Genomic DNA, 18,126 nt, shown 5'->3' with positions numbered 1-18,126 from the left:
GGACCAGATCTAAGGTTGCTTGCCCCCTGGTCGGTTCAGTTACATACTGCTCAAGAAACCCATCCCTAATACACTCAATGAACTCATCCTCAAGGCAGCCCTGCCCAATTTGATTTGTCCAATTAATATGATAGTTAAAATCCCCCATAATTATAGATGTTCCCTTATTACAAGCCTCAACTATTTCCTGATTGATACTCCGTCCAACATAGTTGCAACTGTTCGGAGGCCTATAGACTACGCCCACTAGTGTTTTTTTCCCCTTATTATTCCTTACCTCCACCCAAACTGTTTCATTATCCTGATCTTTTGACCCAATATCATGTCTCTGTATTACAGTGATTCCTTCCTTTATTAACATAGCTCCCCTAATTCCTGCAACCATCTTTCATGTTCTACTCTGAACCATCTCCAATACATCAACATCTTTTGAAGAAAATCTGCCTAAAATTGCACCCAATAGGCTAAATTTACATAGAAATACATAGAATGTACAGCAGAGAAATAGGCCATTCAGCCCTAGAGGTCTGTGCCAGTGTTTATGCTCCAAACGAGCCTCCTCCCACTTGAAATGTGATCATTTGGAGCTGCCTATCATTTTTATTTTTGAATATATCTATCTATATGTATCTTATTAAATATCTTGCATATAACACACACTTCCAGTACACAGTAACCTCACTTCATCTATCATGCATTTATAATGGTGACCCATATGTCAAAATGCCACAATGGAAAAACCCTATGTCAACATTTTATAATAGGAAAAGCCTTATCAGTTTTCACCATCACAGATTCTTGGTGAATCAACTAAATCAAACTACTTGTTGGAAAATACATGAATCCACCATTTTTTCCTCAGTAACTGAAATTTTTAATGTCAAAATAAAGTTTTAAACAAAATAAAAAACGTGTTACATATTTCACAATTCTTTCATGCACCATTTGTTGGCAATTAAAAATTTTCGTGGCACGGTCTATTCTTGACATAGAACCTCACTTAATGGGAAGTACCAATCAGACATCAGGCCTGGAAGTCAGTGTACCTGATTTATTGTAAAATAGAGAACACTGTGACTTGATATACTGAACTATCAGCCTGATTCTCCAATCTGCACTCCCATCGAATGGAGTACTGCGCCTGGATCCTTGCCTTGTGTAATTTACCCTAATGTTATCTACATTCACTTCATCAACATAAATAATGGTAACTGTGATCTTCCACAAGTTTGGGTACACACGGGGAAAGTATAGTACCTTACTTACCGTGCCATTACCTGCAAAGGCTCCACAATAAATGTACCTACAAAAGAACACGAAGTAGAAGACATTGTAAGGAAACAAAAGTGAAAACATTTCTTTCTCCAACTTATTCAGACAAAAATTGAACAGTTGATTTAAAATAGTTTCACAACAGACATATAAATCATTAAAAAAGCTTAATTAGCTGCATGTTGGTGAGAGGTGAGCACCATACAATTGTGTGCAAGATATAAGCTATATAAAAGGGCAGAGACTGAATTGAATGATTTCAATGTAAGTGAAACTGGCTAGGAGAAATAAGCTGGGAGGTAATGAGGCGGCAGTAAGGGCTGGGTGGGGGAGGCAGGGGAAAAAGATACCACCACAAGAGGCTGGCAGCCTAAGACCACAGACCCAACTTTACAGCCTCTAAGCTGTGGGCTATAGCACCACAATGCCAGTTCATTTGGAGATGCAGCTGGGAAGTTGCACAGGAAATGAGTAACACTGCCACCTATTTTTGAAACCATCTGGAGAAGGAGAACTTAAAGCCAGTTCCTGTCTGGGAATGTATGGTGGTGGAGCAGGTAAAGGGAGAAAAGGTACAGGCACAACTGCTCAGGACAAAAGAGGGGGTAAATATCACCTTAAGGCTTGGGGGATTCAATCAGAGGTAATTAAAATGAAGAGTTATGTATAATTGTGACAGGCATGGTAGGCAGTCACAGACATGACAAACAGGCATGGTAGAAAAGAATGATAGAAGTCAGAGTGACAGAAAAGTGTTATAAGAAGTGCTACCTGACAGTAACTACATGCATATGCTATTTTTTTATATTTTAAAAATGTAGAAGCTAGATAATACAATGTGGATCACATGGTATAAAGCTCCTGTTGTTACACAACAGCATATCCTCTGATTCACCCAGAGCAGTGCCACAAGAGATCTGCTAATATTATAAAAGTTACTGATGATAGATGAAGTTATGAGGCTTATCCCAGAAATCCTTTTAGAAGCTGCATATGCAGCTGTATGGACAAATTTAATGATGCATTTCAAGTGGAAACATATAAGGTATTTAAGGCATGTTGGAACAGGGACATAAAGAGGTGTGTACTTCATGAATGAACATCTATGAGCAAAGGTGAAAAAGGAAAAAGATTTGGGTCTGATTACAGAATGAATCTTGAACATGCTTGATTACAACTCAAAATAAGAACAGGGAATACCATTGTGTAATTGATCCCTGCTCTGTGCTAAGTTAGCCAATATCAGCTGAGTCAGTGGCAAGGATGCTACAAATGACCCTGTAGAAATGTGGCATTTTAAAGAAAACAGAACACCACTCTTGATTACTATCCATTGACCCTTTATGGAAATTGCGCATGTTGAGTGAGGATAAGATTTGATTCAACTATGATGACCCCACAGTTAAATAGCCTGCAAATGCTTACTGTCTAAACTCACACATTCCCAGTTGCTTTTAAGGAAGCAGTAGGGTTTGCTGTGCCTCTGCTTCAGAAGCAGTGCAAATATGGTAACTGAAACCAGCCACTGTACGTAGCTTTTCTTAAAATTGCCAGTTTATTTTTCAAAATTAATCACAGCATGGACAATTGAGAACAAATGCTTGCAAAATACACTGTTGGATTTACTATTTGTTTGAAAAAGTTTTCACTATTACCCCAAAGCCACAGTTTTTACATTCCTTACAAAAACAATACAACAAAAAAAGTCACTTGTTTTCAATTGCTGCAAGGCATTATCACACTTTGACCAGCTGTAGAGCTTATTCGGGGATATTAACATCCCTACCCCAAACAACACAGTTAATATAGCATGAGCAACATTATAGTTTGGTGTTTGAAAAGAACATTCTAGAGAAAATGTATGCAAGTGGAAATTGTGGCATCACTGCAAATCTTTTAATACTAGTGGGTCACCCATGGTGTTGCTCAGTGAGTTGGAGGATAATGTGGGGATTTTCAGCTAGCTACCATTCTACTTATGCCTGTAAATGGGGCAGTAGTGGGATGAAAACCGCAAGGATAAAATGCCGATTTACTGCTGGCAGTCCACTCATTCCAATTTTCGGGCAGAATTCCTATTCCAATTATCAGGTGGACCTCAATTTAAGCAGCCAGTGCTCCCACCGGAAACAGGTAGTGGCCTAATTAAAATATTGAAATAAGATCAAAAAATATAGTTAACAATTGCCATATCTATCAGTACTACCACCACTACTTTCTCAACCCACCCACAACTCATGACTCGTACAGATCGGGAGCTGGCCATCTCCAGCACTATTTAAAGGGGTTATTAGCTTCTATAAGTGTAGGCTGAAAGCAAATCTGGCACTCCTTAATTATTTTTAACCTTTAGGCTTCCTTAACTTCAACTACTTGCTGCTGAGTATGTTCTTTAAATTTCTCCAATGCCGAAATAAACTGCTCCGTTGACCCCTGATCTTTCTAGCCCTTCCCTTTAAGATGCTACCACAGGCCTATGATCAGTGTCTGCCCTGTTGGATTTCCCACCCTCCTAAACAGCGAGCTGCTGATAAGCAGCACGATTCATGCTGGCAGTTCACTTATTCAATGTTAAGGAGGACCAACCATGAAAATCGATCAGGCCACCCACTAATGGCATCCAGCAGGCAGAGCAGTCACGTTGATCAACACAAAAGACAACACCAACATCTCTTACTTGTCTCTGTTATGCTCTTGGTGCTATTTCAGTCACTCTCCACTTCTGCATCTGGGCCTCTCTTCCTCTTCTCTTACTATCATGTCTGCATTTCTCTTCTATTTTGGTTCTCCTTCTCTGTGCTTCTTTCTCTTTTTTTGGGTAGGAGCTTCGTGCAACAGGGAATGGAGCTACCAAGGGAGGCAGGCCACATTTTCCAATGACGGCTGCAGGGTAATTGTGGCTTACTAGCCTTGATGTTTCCCTTCCTATCCCCTCCATTCCTGTTGCTTCCCCACACCTTCACTTCCATCACATCACCTAACCCTTCCCATACTCCCTCACTCCCATCTCATTCTGTGCCCTTCCCCTATGCATTACCTCCCCATGCCCTGTATCATCCCCTACCCCTTGCTGCCCTGTTGCACTCCCATCACTCAGGCCTCCATCCCTTCTCCCTGCAACCCCATTCTATCACCACTCACTCACAAGCCCTTCCCTAACCCTAATCCCATTCCTGTTCGCTCAGCCTCCAAGTCTCTCATATCGCTTCTCCTCACTCACAATTCACACTAAGCCCCAAAGTGGATTCCCAGCACCAAGCTTTAAAAAAGAAACAAATGTATAGTTTTCAAGTGCTTATACAGTAGTGCTGTAGTCTAAATTGCTCACATCTGGGAAGCCAACGAAGAACAAGAAGTGGGATGAGGATGTGGGACAGCAGGAGAATGGGCCCAGGGTGATTGGGTAAGCATCGCCAGCAGGTGGCTTATAGCCCAATCAGTGGGGAAAACCCCCAAGGAACTTCCAAGCGACTATTTCTACTGTTGCACTAAAAATTTATGAATTACACTGCATTTTTGAAATAGACTTTAAATTAATTTGTATAATAACAAATGCTTTGTCAAGCTTGCTTTCCATATTTCTGCCTTCTCAATATGTTTACTTATGAGAACTTTTGAAAGCAATATGCAATTTGCTTCATTTTCTCATGTCAATAGAAGGTCCTTCAGATGAAAAGGTAGGGCTGGTCACACTTCAGGAAAAATGAGGAGTGGGAAGGATGGAAGCAGCTGAAATAAATAGGATACCCCAAGATGGATGGTTCCAAGATCACAAGGCATTCATTGTAGGTAGTAGCTTGGCTGAGAACAAACTCATCCTGAGCATATTAGAAGTATTTAAGTGTCACACTGCATTGGAACTTGAACCCATAATTGTCTAAGAGATTGATTTCTACGATTAGTCAGCAACTCCATTATCGTTGTATCATGTGACTACCAGGATGGTAGAAGGCGAACTAGACGGTATTTTATCATCTAGCAATTTCTGTGTTCCTAATTATGAAACCAGCACTGTTACCAAGGTAAACGTTCTTAGAATTGAGTGGTTTTGTAAAAAGCTTCTGAAGAGGTTCTCCCCCATTTCAGCATGTTAAACATTAAAAAAAATAAAAGGACGTACATACACACACTTTCCATTCACTGATGTTTTAGTCTCTGCAAAGCTCTTTCCTTTGTTACTACCTGCCACAGAACATTTCATACACCACTAATAACGTGGTAAAAATAGATTTAATAAAAATTACCACATACCCTCAGGAACAAGTTCATCCAATCTTCCTGCTAGTCCAAGAGATGAACTCTGTTAAGTAGTTTAATAATATTTATTACATACACAAATATATCAAATATGATCAAATAAACAGTACAATTACAAGTCAACAGTCCCAAACTTAATTTGGTTAATTGACTCCTAATTTTAAAGAAAAAATATCTATCCAAGTAAAAAATATGAATTTCATCAGTACCTGGTGTTTAGCCATATTGGGAAGGTAGGGGAATAGGGGGGGGGGGCGCGGTGCGGGTGTCTGTGATTTAGTGGCACTGGGAGCAATCTTGGGCTTTGGTAATGCTGATGCAACAGAACTTGGTTTTGACAGTACTAGAGTGGAGATACTGGGGTTGGGCAGCATTGTGGAGTGCAGAAGCACCTGCCATTTGGTAGAACTGGAGGTGGAATGTGGAGTTTGGAAGCAATACAAAGGCAGGTCTAGAATCATAGAAGTTTACGCCACAGAAGGAGGTCATTCGGCCCACTGTCTCTATCCTGGCCAAAAAGGAGCTATCCAGCCTAATTCCACTTTCCAGCTCTTGGTCCGTAGCCGTATAGGCCATGGCACTTCAAGTGCATATCCAAACACTTTTTAAATGTGATTATCATTTCTGCTTCTACCACCCTTTCAGGTAGTGAGTTCTTGAACCCCCACCACCCTCTGGATGAAAAAGTTTCTCCTCAACTCCCCTATAATCATTCTGCCAATTCCTTTAAATCTATGCTCCCTGGTTATTGACCTCTCTGCTAGGGGAAATAGGTCCTTATCTATTCTATCTAGGTCCCTCATAATTTTATACACCTCAATCAAATCTCCCCTCAGCCTCCTCTGTTCCAAAGAAAACAATCCCAGCCTATCCAATGTTTCCTCATAGTTAAAATTCTCCAGTCCTGGCAACATCCTTGTAAATCTCCTCTGTACCCTCTCTAGTGCAATTACATCTTTCCTGTACTGTGGTGACCAGAACAGTACACAGTACTCTAGCTGCGGCCTAACTAGTGTTTTATACAGTTCTAGCACAACCTCCCTGCTCTTATATGCTATGCCTTGGCTAATTAAGGAAAGTATCCCATATGCCTTCTCAGCCACCTGTCCTGCTACCTTCAGGGATCTGTGGACATGCACTCCAAGGTCCCGCTATTCCTCTACACTTCTCAGTATCCTACCATTTATTGTGTATTCCCTTGCCTTGTTAGCCCTCCCCAAATGCATTACCTCACACTTCTCCGTGTTGAGTTCCATTTGCCACTTTTCTTCTCACATGACCAGTCCACTGATATCTTCCTGTAGTCTACAGCTATCTTCCTCACTATCAACCACATGGCCAATTGTTGTATCATCTGCAAACTTTTTAATCATGCCCCCTACAAAAAGCAAGTGACCTAGTACTGAGCCCTGCGGAACCCCACTGGAAACAGCCTTCCAGTCACAAAAACACCCACCGGCCATTACCCTTTGCTTCCATCGACCATTACCCTGAGCCAATTTTGGATCCAACTTGCCACTTTTCCTTGGATCTCATGGGCTTTTACTTTTCTGACCAGTCTGCCATGTGGGACCATGTCAAAAGCCTTGCCAAAATCCATGTAGACTACATCAAACATTCTACCCTCATCGACTCTCCTTGTTACCTCCTCAAAAAATTCAATCAAATTAAGCAGACACGACCTTCCCTTAACAAATCCATGCTGAATGACCTTGAATAATCTGTACCTTTCTGAATTACAATTAATACTGTCCCTCAGAATGTTTACAATCATTTGCCTACCACTGAGGTTAGGCTGACTGGCCTGTAATTACTCGGTCTATCCCTTTCTCCCTTTTTAAACAACGGTACAACGTTAGCAGTTCTCCACCACCATACCTGTAGTCAGAGAGGATTGGAAAATGATGGTCAGAACCTCCGCTATTTCCTCCCTTTTTCTCTTAACAGCTTGGGATATATTTCATCCGGGCCTGGTGATTTATCTACTTTCAAAGATGCTAAACCCCTTAATATTTCCTCTCGCACTATGTTTATCTGATCTAATATTTCACACTCCTCCTCCTTAACTACAGTGCCTTTATTGTCCCTCTCTTGTCTAGTAGCAGTGGCTTGTGAGTTTCTAAACAATATCAACAAACAATGAATTAAATGTTTTATGATAATTTCCTGGAAAATAAATCTGTTTTACTTAGATGAATAAATATCACAGTTGCTTAAACAAATATAGATTCCACCATCTGTGTCAGTGATATCACCTCTCTGGAACAATAAACATGTGGCTGTTATAATTAAATTTATTTTTACTTTCAAACAGCAAAATTCAGTCAGTAATTTTTGCATCTCTTGGAAAGTGGGTGGGAAAGGCAGATTTGCAACCTGCATCCTTGTGAATGGCAAGTCTTGCTGTCAATCATAAACAATTCCAGAAATTACCTCAGAAAATGTAATTTACCTGAGCAAAGAGCCATATGTATTTTTTGATTAAAAACTTGTTACATCAAAATGGTTTATTTTGCTATCGGGTTAACATACAGAAAGCAATTAATTACCTCATATGGTTGCCAAATTTTCCACTCAACAGCAAATAATTAGTGTTTCACTCACCCAAAACTATTGGAAAAACACATTTTGTAGGGAAAAAGTGATTTGTTTTCAAATCATAAATATAAGCAATAGGACAAAGTGTGCAGTAGATTTTCCCTCTGAACAGTGCACAGGCAGCCAGCTGGCAGAGGGCGATCTGGTCCACTTTGAGGGACCGGGCCCATCAGCTGAGGGCCAAAAGAAGTCCGGTGGTGGGGGGGGGGGGGGGCGGGGGGAGGGATTTTCAGGCGAGAGGGGCCCAGTGCAGCAGAGGCTCACATTGGTATTGTGGAGCCCTGAACACACTTATGCTCCACTGAGCTCTACAAAACTAGATTAAAACTTACCTGCTGGGCTACTCTTTGGCTGGACAGCCAGCTGATGCTTGCGCACACTCCGTCCAGTATTGCCTTAAAATGGTAATTAGGGTCCTATGTATATTATGCATATTAAAAGAGCCTACCACCTAGCTCAGGTGGGCACTCTAGTCGCCCAGCAGTAGGCCCTGGGAAAGATAGGGTCGACCACAGAGTCATTCCCCATCATTTTCGGGGCACTACCGCACCGTTAATGCTGGGCGGCAGTCCTCAAAATTTCCCCCTGCATCTTTCTTTCTGTATGTCTGTCTCTCTCTTTCTCAACTTATTTTTGACATAAAAATGAAGTTAATAGATTTTATAAAAGTTTTGTTGAAAATGTAGTCAAATTCATTGTTCAATTTGTATTCAAACCCTTTAAGAACATAAAGAGGGAAAAATTTGGTTGGTTAGCGCCTCTTGTTAGCGCTAGGAACTTAGCGCCGCTCGCAAAATTGACCAGTCGTTTTGCGGCGGCGCTAAACACTATCTCTTACGCCCGCAGATCGTGACATCAGTCGAGCGTGCAAAGCCCTGGTAGCGCAGCGGACCATATATTGAGTTGCGCCCCCTGCCTTAGCGCCTGCCGCTAGGAACAACAGGTAATGGGGAACATTTTCAAGTCGGGAAGAGGCTGGGGGAGCGCTATTTAAAGGCGGGCACTTCCTGCCTTTTCTTATCGACAAAATTTTTGGTACACGCAGGTTGAGAGGGAGAGACGTCTGGAGAGATTTAACACTGTCCTAAGGAGTTTAGGTCCTCAGCATCACTTTTGAGGTTCCTAAGTATATAGAACAAAGGTGGGTCAATAGAGTGGAGATAGAGATCAGTCATGATCTGACTGAATGACAGAACAGGCTCGAGGGGCTGAATAGCCTACTTCCGTTCCTGTGTTCCTAAAACCTTGTAGGCCTTCTGACACTGGATGGCGCTGCTGTGACCCACCATCCACACCCCACTGTCACCCAGAGTCAGATTTCCCTGGTCTACCTGCAAATTTGTTTTTGTAACCTGTTTCCCTTAACAATTTTCAGATTTATCCGCTTCCCTCGGTCCGATGTTTTGGGTTTATCCACTGTCCTACATCCAATTTTTGCAGTAGCTAGATCCCATTCGCACCTGCAGGTGCTGAATTCCAACTTCAGACCTTGAGCCAGGGCCAACCCAGATCCCAGCTACCCAGTTTCCTGTCCTCAGTAATTGTGGTCGTGCCTTGAGCCTACCACCTCAAGCCTCACGCTCCCCCAATCTTGCAACCTCCTGGCCCCTCACCACTTATCACCACCTTTCCTTGCTCATTGAATCTCTTAACCAATGTGTCCTCTTTTCATGCAGAATTCTTAGCAATGAGCTAACCAACAGCATTTTTTTGTGTGCATTCCATCCCGAATTGCCCTTGAGAAGTTGGTGGTGAGCCGTCTTCTTGAACCGCTGCAGTCCGCGTGATGAAGGTATTCCCACAGTGATGTTAGGTAGGGAGTTCCAAGATTTTGACCCAGCGACAATGAAGGAACGATGAAGGCAATATATTTCCAAGTCAGGATGGATTGTGACTTGGAGAAGAACTTGGAGGTGGTGGTGCTCCCATGTACACGCTGCCCTTGTCCTTCTAGGTGGTAGAGGTCGTGGGTTTGGGAAGTGCTGCCGAAGAAGCCTTGGCGAGTTGCTGAAGTGCATCTTGTAGATGGCGCACACTGCAGCCACGGTGCACTGGAAGTGGAGGAAGTGAATGCTTAAGGTGGTGGATGGGTTACCAATCAAGTGGGCTGCTTTGTCCTGGATGGTGTCAAGCTTCTTGAGTGTTGTTGGAGCTGCATTCATCCAAGCAAATGGAGAGTATTCCATCACACTCCTGGCTTGTGACTTGTAGATGGTGGAAAGACTTTGGGTAGTCAGGAGGTGAGTCACTCACGGCAGAATACCCAGCTTCTGACCTGCTCTTGTAGCCACAGTATTTATGTGGCTGGTCCAGTTAAGTTTCTGGTCAATGGTGACCCCCAGGGTGCTGATGATGGGGGTTTCGAAGATGGTGATGTCACTGAATGTCAAGGGGAGCTGGTTAGACTCTCTCTTGTTGGAGATAGTCATTGCCTGGCACTTATGTGGCACGAATGTTACTTGTCACTTATCAGCCCAAGCCTGAATGTCGTCCAGGTCTTGCTGCATGCGGGCATGGACTGCTTCATTATCTGAGGAGTTGCGAATGGAACTGAACACTGTGCAATCATCAGCGAACATTCTCACTTCTGAAGTTATGATGGAGGGAAGGTAATTGATGAAGCAGCTGAAGATGGTTGGTCTAGGACACTGCCCTGAGGAACACCTGCAGCAATGTCCTGGGGCTGAGATGATTGGCCTCCTACAACCCCAACCATCTTCCTTTGTGCTAGGTATGACTCCAACCAGTGGAGAGTTTTCCTCGATTCCCATTGACTTCAATTTTGCTAGGGCTCTTTGATGCCACATTTGGTCTAATGCTGCCTTGATGTCAAGGGCAGTCACTCTCACCTCACCTCTGGAATTCAGCTCTTTTATCCCTGTTTGGACCAAGGTCTAGAGCTGAGAGATTCAGGCGGAACCCAAACTGAGCATCAGTAAGCAGGTTTTTGCTGAGTACGTGCCACTTGATAGCATTATCAATGACTCCTTCCATCACTTTGCTGATGATTGAGAGTAGACTGATGGGGTGGTAATTGGCCGGATTGGATTTTGCCTGCTTTTTGTGGACAAGACATACCTGGGCAATTTTCCACTTTGTTGGGTAGATGCCAGTGTTGTAGCTGTACTGGAATAGCTTGGCTAGAGACGCGGCTAGTTCTGGAGCAAAAGTCTTGCTGTCAGATGTTATCAGGACCCATAGCCTTTGCTGTATCCAGTGCACTCAACCGTTTCGTGACATCACACAGAGTGAATCGAATTGCCTGAAGACTGGCTTCTGTGATGGTGGGGACCTCAGGAGGAGGCCGAGATGGATTATCCACTCAGCACTTCTGGCTGAAGATGATTGCAAACGCTTCAACCTTGGTTTTTTTTGCACTCACGTGCTGGGCTCCGCCATCACTGCGGATGGGGATGTTCACGGAACCTCCTCTCGTTAGTAGTTTAATTTTCCACCACCATTCACGACTGTATGGGGCAGGACTGCAGAGCTTTGATCTGATCCATTGGTTGTGGAATCGCTTAGCTCTGTCTACAGCATGCTGCTTCCACTGTTTAGCATGCATGTAGTCCTGTGTTGTAGTTTCACTGGGTTAGCACCTCATTTTTAGGTATGCCTGGTGCTGCTCCTGGCATGCTCTTCTACACTCCTCATTGAACCAGGGTTCGTCCCCTGGCTTGATGATAATGGTAGAGTGAGGGATATGCTGGGCCATGAGGTTACAGATTGTGGTGGAATACAATTCTGCTACTGATGGCCCACAGCGCCACATGGATGCCAGGTTTTGAGCTGCTAGATCTGTTCTGAAATCAATTCCATTTAGCATGGTGGTAGTGCCACACAACACGATCGAGGGTGTCCTCAGTGTGAAGACAGGATTTCGTCTCCACAAAGACTGTGCAGTTGTCACTGCTACCAATGTTGTCATGGACAGCTGCATCTGTGACAGGTAGATTGGTGAGGACGAGGTCAATAGGTTTTTCCCTCGTGATGGTTCTCTCGCATAATGCTGCAGGCTCAGTCTGGCAGCGATGTCCTTCAGGAATTGGCCAGCTCGGTCAGTAGTGGTGCTACCGAGCCACTCTTGGTGATGAACATTGAATTCCTTCACCCAGAGTACGTTCTGTGCCCTTGCTACCCTCAGTGCTTCTTCCAAGTGGTGTTCAACATGGAGGAGTACTGATTCATCAGCTGAGGGAGGGTGGTAGGTGGTAATCAGCAGGAGGTTTCCTTGCCCATGTTTGACCTGATGCCATGAGACTTCATGGTGTCCACAGTCAATGTTGAGGACTCCCAGGGCCACTCCCTCCCGACTGTACACCACTGTGCTGCCACCTCGGTTGGGTTTGTCCTGCCGGTGAGGCAATTTTGGCACATGTCCCCAGATGTTCATGAGGAGGACTTTGCAGGGTCAACTGAAGCATGAAGTATATGCAAACGCTTAAAGTGATTATTATAATCCAACATACACTATTAAATTTTTAATTGCCTTAACAGACTGAAAATGTCTTTCTCACCTCAGTGCTTTAAAGCAGACTTTTATTTTGCACCTTTGGTGCAACAAAATCTGCCATGGAGGAACCTTATACTTAAAATGATTATACTATATGTATAGTATAATATCTAAAGGGCTGATTTTAAATCTGGGTGTAACTGTGGAAAATGTGGTCTGAGGCGGGTGGCAAACCAAACCATCCGCCAACTCCCGGGCCTCTATTAAATAATCTAAGACTGACTCCCGCCCAAACAGGGAGGGAATGACATGAAGGCTGGCTGGCGGTAACGGAATTTTGGGCCACCGGGGACCAACGGTCCCGACACTAAGGTCAGTGATGGCGTGGGGTGTCTGGGGACAATTGCGGTCGGGGAGGAAGAAAGTCCGCGGCAGGGGAAGTCCAAGATTTCCTTGTGGGGCCCAAAGGAACACTCCTGTTCCTCCTGGAAACATTAAAAAAAAATTTAAATATCAACTTATCTGGGCCTCTGCTGGTCACGATCCTGTTTACCGCCAACTTTTACTGGCAACTTCGGCATTAGACATCACTGCCGTGATCGGTAGTTAAAATCGTATCAGCATCCAAACGATGACATCAGCCCCCAACATTTAAATATCAATGATGAGGCCCCCGCCTGCCTGTGATGGGTAGCCATGATGCTGCCAAAAACCCGGCAGTTAAAATGGCAGTGGGCACGAACCCATCAGTAATGCAGCAGGAAGCACCCAACCGCCATTTTAACTACCAATCAATGTTCCCTGTAAGCTGCACTTTGTCCTGCGTGGCCTGTTTCTTTTAGTGCGAGGTACCTATAAATTTCCGCGCAATGCACGGGTATTTACAATGAAGAAGTCAGTGAGCGGCCTGCACGGGAACTTTCCCATTACTGCACAGCTTAGAGGAAGCATGACAAGCAACCTGCCCCATTCCTGTCAAGTGGGCAGGGTAAAAATCCAGCCTTAAATGTTTTCACAAACTAAAAGCCTCTTTCTCTGCTCAGTGCTCTGAAACAAACTTTTAATTCTTTGGGGGAGAAATTGGGGTGAGTAGCGCCACCTGTTTGCCTCTTTAGGCGCTGTCAGTGGCTGTAGTGCCACTGGCTGCGTCTCCGGCGATATTCAGTAGGGGCGCTAATGGTGGCGTTAGGCATTTGCGCTGCGCCGCCACCGATGACGTCATCGGTGTGCGCAGCGCCCCATTCGTGCCCCGTTCGCGATATTTGGTAGCGAACGCCGCAGTTGCGCCGCTCGCTACCCGCGCCCGGTTCACGGGGCCTTACTGTGCCGGCAGCGGCGCAAGTTAAGGTGGAGGTGTGGGGCGGCCGCTTTTTCGACGGCCGCTTGCCAGCACCTCCGTCCCCGGCCTCCTAACCCCCCCCCAACATTGCCGGCTGTTTCCCCGAGAGCCCGGCACTTCTCCTTGGTGCCGGGCTCATTTGCCCGGCACTCGCGATCGGGGATCGCGCTGTTGCAGGCACCTCCCCCTTAACAGTGGGAGGAAGGGCCTGCAGTACCGCAGCGTGCCGTGCCGCAGCGTGTGGCGCTGCGGCACGTTGCGCTGCGATAATCAGTTTCAGCGCCCTAAGAGGGACGTGGAGCGCCTCGAGCCTCGCCCCGTCTCCCTCGAGGGGCACTGAAACTGAATTTCTGGCGATCGGTATCACACCGATCGCTGCGCTAAATCCTGCGCTCAGCCGACTTTTGCGCCACTTTGGCGCCCCAACCCAATTTCTAGGCCACTTAGGCCTAGAAATTCGGTGGGCTGCGCCACCAGTTAGCGCCTAAAGAGGGGCACTCAGTGGCTTTAGCGCCACTGGCCACGCCTCCCGTGATATTTAGTGGGGCGCTAATGGCGGCGTTAGCCTGTAGCGCTGCGCCGCCACCGATGATGTCATCGGCGTGCACAGCGCCCCCGCTACCGCCCCCGATCGCGATATTTGGTCGCGCTCCGCCTCTGCAACGCTGGTTCACGGGGCCTACCTGTGGCGGGTAGTGGCGCAAATTAAGGTGGAGGTGCGGGGCGGCCATTTTTTTCGGTGGCCGCCCTGCCAGCACCTCCGTCCCCGGCCTCCTGATCCCAACCCCCCCGGGCAGTGCCGGCTGTGTCCTGAGTGCCCGGCACTTCTCCTCGGTGCCGGGCTCTTTTGCCGGCACTCGCGATCGGTCATCGTGCTGGTGCAGGCCCCTCCCCCTTAAGAAGGGGAGGAAGGTCTGCAGTTGCGCTGCGATATTCAGTTTCAGCGCCCTAAGAGGGACGCGGGGCGCTCAAACTGAATTTCCGGCGGGCGCAACAGCTCCGATCGCAGCGGTAATTCCGGCGCCCAGGCGAGCTTGGCGCCCCGCGTTTGGGGCGCCACCACATTTCTAGGCCTTAATTCCTTTAAATCTTTCCAGTCACACTTTTTCTCTAACTCTTTTCTGCTATGCTTAAAACTTGCTACTTTTAACCCTATTTCTTATACTTGCCTTTTTGGCTGATTTGTACCATGTGACTCACTCCTAGTGTGATCCACTGAACCCGTTTCCCAACTCTGTTCTACAGTTGCTCTCTCCCTGCATCCTTAACCCAGCAGGCCTGCAAAGCAAAGTAAATTCAAACTTTAAAAAATGTTTTACAACTGCACCGTGTCCCAGGCCTCAACTGCCACCTTTATTACCTCTACCAGAACCAATTTTATAGTTAACCAACCTCAACTGCAACTCCTCAATCTCTGCCACTTACAACTTGTCGCAGCCCCTTTCGCCCCATTAGGATTTCCAATATGCCATTGCTAGTAGTCAGCTGGTTCTTCCATTTTAGTGATTTTAAATCACAAAATGTGTTATTATAGTAGTTACTAATGAGTACATAAGAACATAAGAAATAGGAGCAGGAGTAGGTAATTCGGCCCCTCGAGCCTGCTCCGCCATTCAATAAGATTATGGCTGATCTTCTACCTCAACTCCACCTTCCTGCCCGATTCCCATATCCCTTGATTCCCTTAATATCCAAATCTTAGCCTCTCCTCTACCCCAAACATCCCAACTGCTGCCCGTCCAAAATACTGCCTCTCCCAGACCCCAAATAAAGCCTCCTTGGCCTCTCACCAACCCAAACACCCCACTACAGCCTGGTCCCAAATATACCCAACTAGCTGGAGTACCCGGCGTTGCCGAGGGAACTGAAGAACCCTCTGCCATGTTTATAAAACTGTTTATAAAACTGTTGGGATTGAAGAACTCTTGCTAAGCACCCAGGAGGTGGTTCTTTAACTTCGTTTTTTGTTAATGGGGATCGCCAGTAGCCATATACTCCAGGTTTTACAGTTTTCCTTCTATGTGAATTTGGAGGTAGCAAGCAGAATTATAATTTTGCAATGTTATCATTGACATTAATGAGAGAGAGAGAGAGAGAGAGAGAGGAAGCAGAGAGAGAGAGGGGGAAGGAGAGAGAGAGAGGGGGGAGAGGGAAAGAGAGAGAGAGGAGAGAGGGAAGGGGAGGGAAGGAGAGAGAGAGAGAGAGGGAGGGGGGAAGGAGAGAGAGAGAGAGAGAGAGAGAGAGAGGGGGAAGGAGAGAGAGAGAGAGGGGGAAGGAGAGAGAGAGAGAGAGAGAGGGGGGAAGGAGAGAGAGAGAGAGAGAGAGAGAGAGAGAGAGAGAGAGGAAGGAGAGAGAGAGGGGGGGAAGGAGAGAGAGAGAGAGAGAGAGAGAGAGAGAGAGAGAGAGAGAGGAAGGAGAGAGAGAGGGGGAAGGAGAGAGAGAGAGAGAGAGAGGGGGAAGGAGAGAGAGAGAGAGAGAGAGAGAGAGGGGGGAAGGAGAGAGAGAGAAAGGGAAAGAGAGAGGGAAGGAGAGAGAGAGAGGGAAGGAGAGAGAGGGGGAATGAGAGAGAGAGGGGGAAGGAGAGAGAGAGAGAGAGAGAGAGAGAGAGGGGAGGAGAGAGAGAGGGGAGGAGAGAGAGGGGGAAGGAGAGAGAGGGGGGGAAGGAGAGAGAGAGGGGAAGGAGAGAGAGAGAGAGAGAGAGAGAGAGAGAGGAGGAGAGAGAGGGGGAAGGAGAGAGAGAGAGAGAGAGAGGGAAGGAGAGAGAGAGAGAGAGAAGGAAGGAGAGAGAGAGAGGGGGGGAAGGAGAGAGAGAGGGGGAAGGAGAGAGAGAGGGGGAAGGAGAGAGAGGGAAGGAGAGAGCGAGAGAGGGAAGGAGAGAGAGAGGGAAAGAGATAGAGAGAGAGGGAAGGAGAGAGAGGGGGGGAAGGAGAGAGAGAGAGAGAGAGGGGGAAGGAGAGAGAGAGAGAGAGAGGGAAGGAGAGAGCGAGAGAGGGAAGGAGAGAGGGAAGGAGATAGAGAGAGGGAAGGAGAGAGAGGGGGGGAAGGAGAGAGAGAGAGGGGGGGAAGGAGAGAGAGAGAGGGGGGGAAGGAGAGAGAGAGAGAGAGAGAGAGGGAAGGAGAGAGAGAGAGAGAGAGGAAGACACCCCGGGGAAGGGGTTGGACTCAGAGCCCGGCCGCGGTGACCCGGAGCCCCCATGCGCGGCCTAGCGCCTCAGGCCCGGCCCGACTCACCTCAGCTCAGCTCCCGCTCCGGCCCTCCGCCGCCGCTCCCCCGCTCGCTGTCTCTCGGGCCGCACGGTTCTCTGTATCTCTTTTCCCGGTCCCGCACTCACGGCAGGCCGCAGGCTTAGGCCCCACCCACACACGCCATGAAACGCTGTAATAGTGCTTTAAAGTCACTAACATAAATCTGTCCGACAGCCAGCAACTGCAATTTGAAAGTCCTGATGGGTCAAAAGGGCCGAAACCAGTCAGAGGCCACAAGCTTACAGCCAGAATACTGCTGAGGAAGAGGATAAGAGGGCATCTGACAACCCTAAAGAGGCCGTGGGTGGTCAGGCCACCTTCTTGGCTCCCACCTCCTAACTGATAGATTTGACCTCCTGGTGCTACCATATCCTGGGCCCCCTTCAAGCAACCAGATCCTAGACCCTCCCTCCAAATACTCCCACATACCCTGACCCACTCCTAACTCCTGATCCTTAGAATGCCCTTGCCAGTAAGTTTTCACCCAAACGCCATCCCTAAAAATTTCCTGATCTTGATACCTATTCCTCCAATCAAGGATCCCCATTCCATGGTTCACACATCCCGGAACCACAATACTCCCACATCTCACAATGTTCCTCTGCAGTTCTCTCAGACATAGAGATCCCTCTCCCTAAAGCTCAAAGACACCACAACACCCAATCAATACGCCCAGATCATGGGACTCCAGTAATACCTTTGCCACCTGCTCCAGGTCCTCTCAGGTGCCAGCGAACCTGCATACCGGGATCCTCTCCCACTACGCCCACACACCAACATGAAGCCCCTTCTCAGTGCTCCCAGATCCTGCAATTTCCCTCCCAGTTCTTAGGATCCCTCAGGGCACCCTGCCTCCAGCTCATTGTAGGATCATTCACCGGTAATCCTAGATCCCAACATGGCTACTTCCAGATTGCAAACCAACACTCCCACTGCTCCCACACTTCAGCGACACACTACC

At 46.7% G+C, this 18,126-nt stretch overlaps 1 protein-coding gene across 2 annotated transcripts in view; it reads right to left on the bottom strand.

Annotated features, from left to right (window-relative positions):
• erich2 (glutamate-rich 2) overlaps nt 1–18,126 on the bottom strand; it is a 178,685-nt gene that overhangs the window by 140,894 nt on the left and 19,665 nt on the right. For both annotated transcript variants that reach the window (XM_085986245.1, XM_085986246.1), the window contains 2 exons: nt 5,524–5,572; nt 1,267–1,303 (listed from right to left, as the gene is read on the bottom strand). In XM_085986245.1, coding sequence (XP_085842371.1) covers nt 1,267–1,303; nt 5,524–5,572 — 86 coding nt within the window. The remainder of the gene's footprint in view (nt 1–1,266; nt 1,304–5,523; nt 5,573–18,126) is intronic.

Source organism: Somniosus microcephalus, chromosome 4 (genome assembly GCF_052327205.1).
Source record: "Somniosus microcephalus isolate GS21.2 chromosome 4, FLI_Smic_1.0, whole genome shotgun sequence".
NCBI lineage: Eukaryota > Metazoa > Chordata > Chondrichthyes > Squaliformes > Somniosidae > Somniosus > Somniosus microcephalus.
This window is presented reverse-complemented; position numbering and strand designations above follow the sequence as displayed.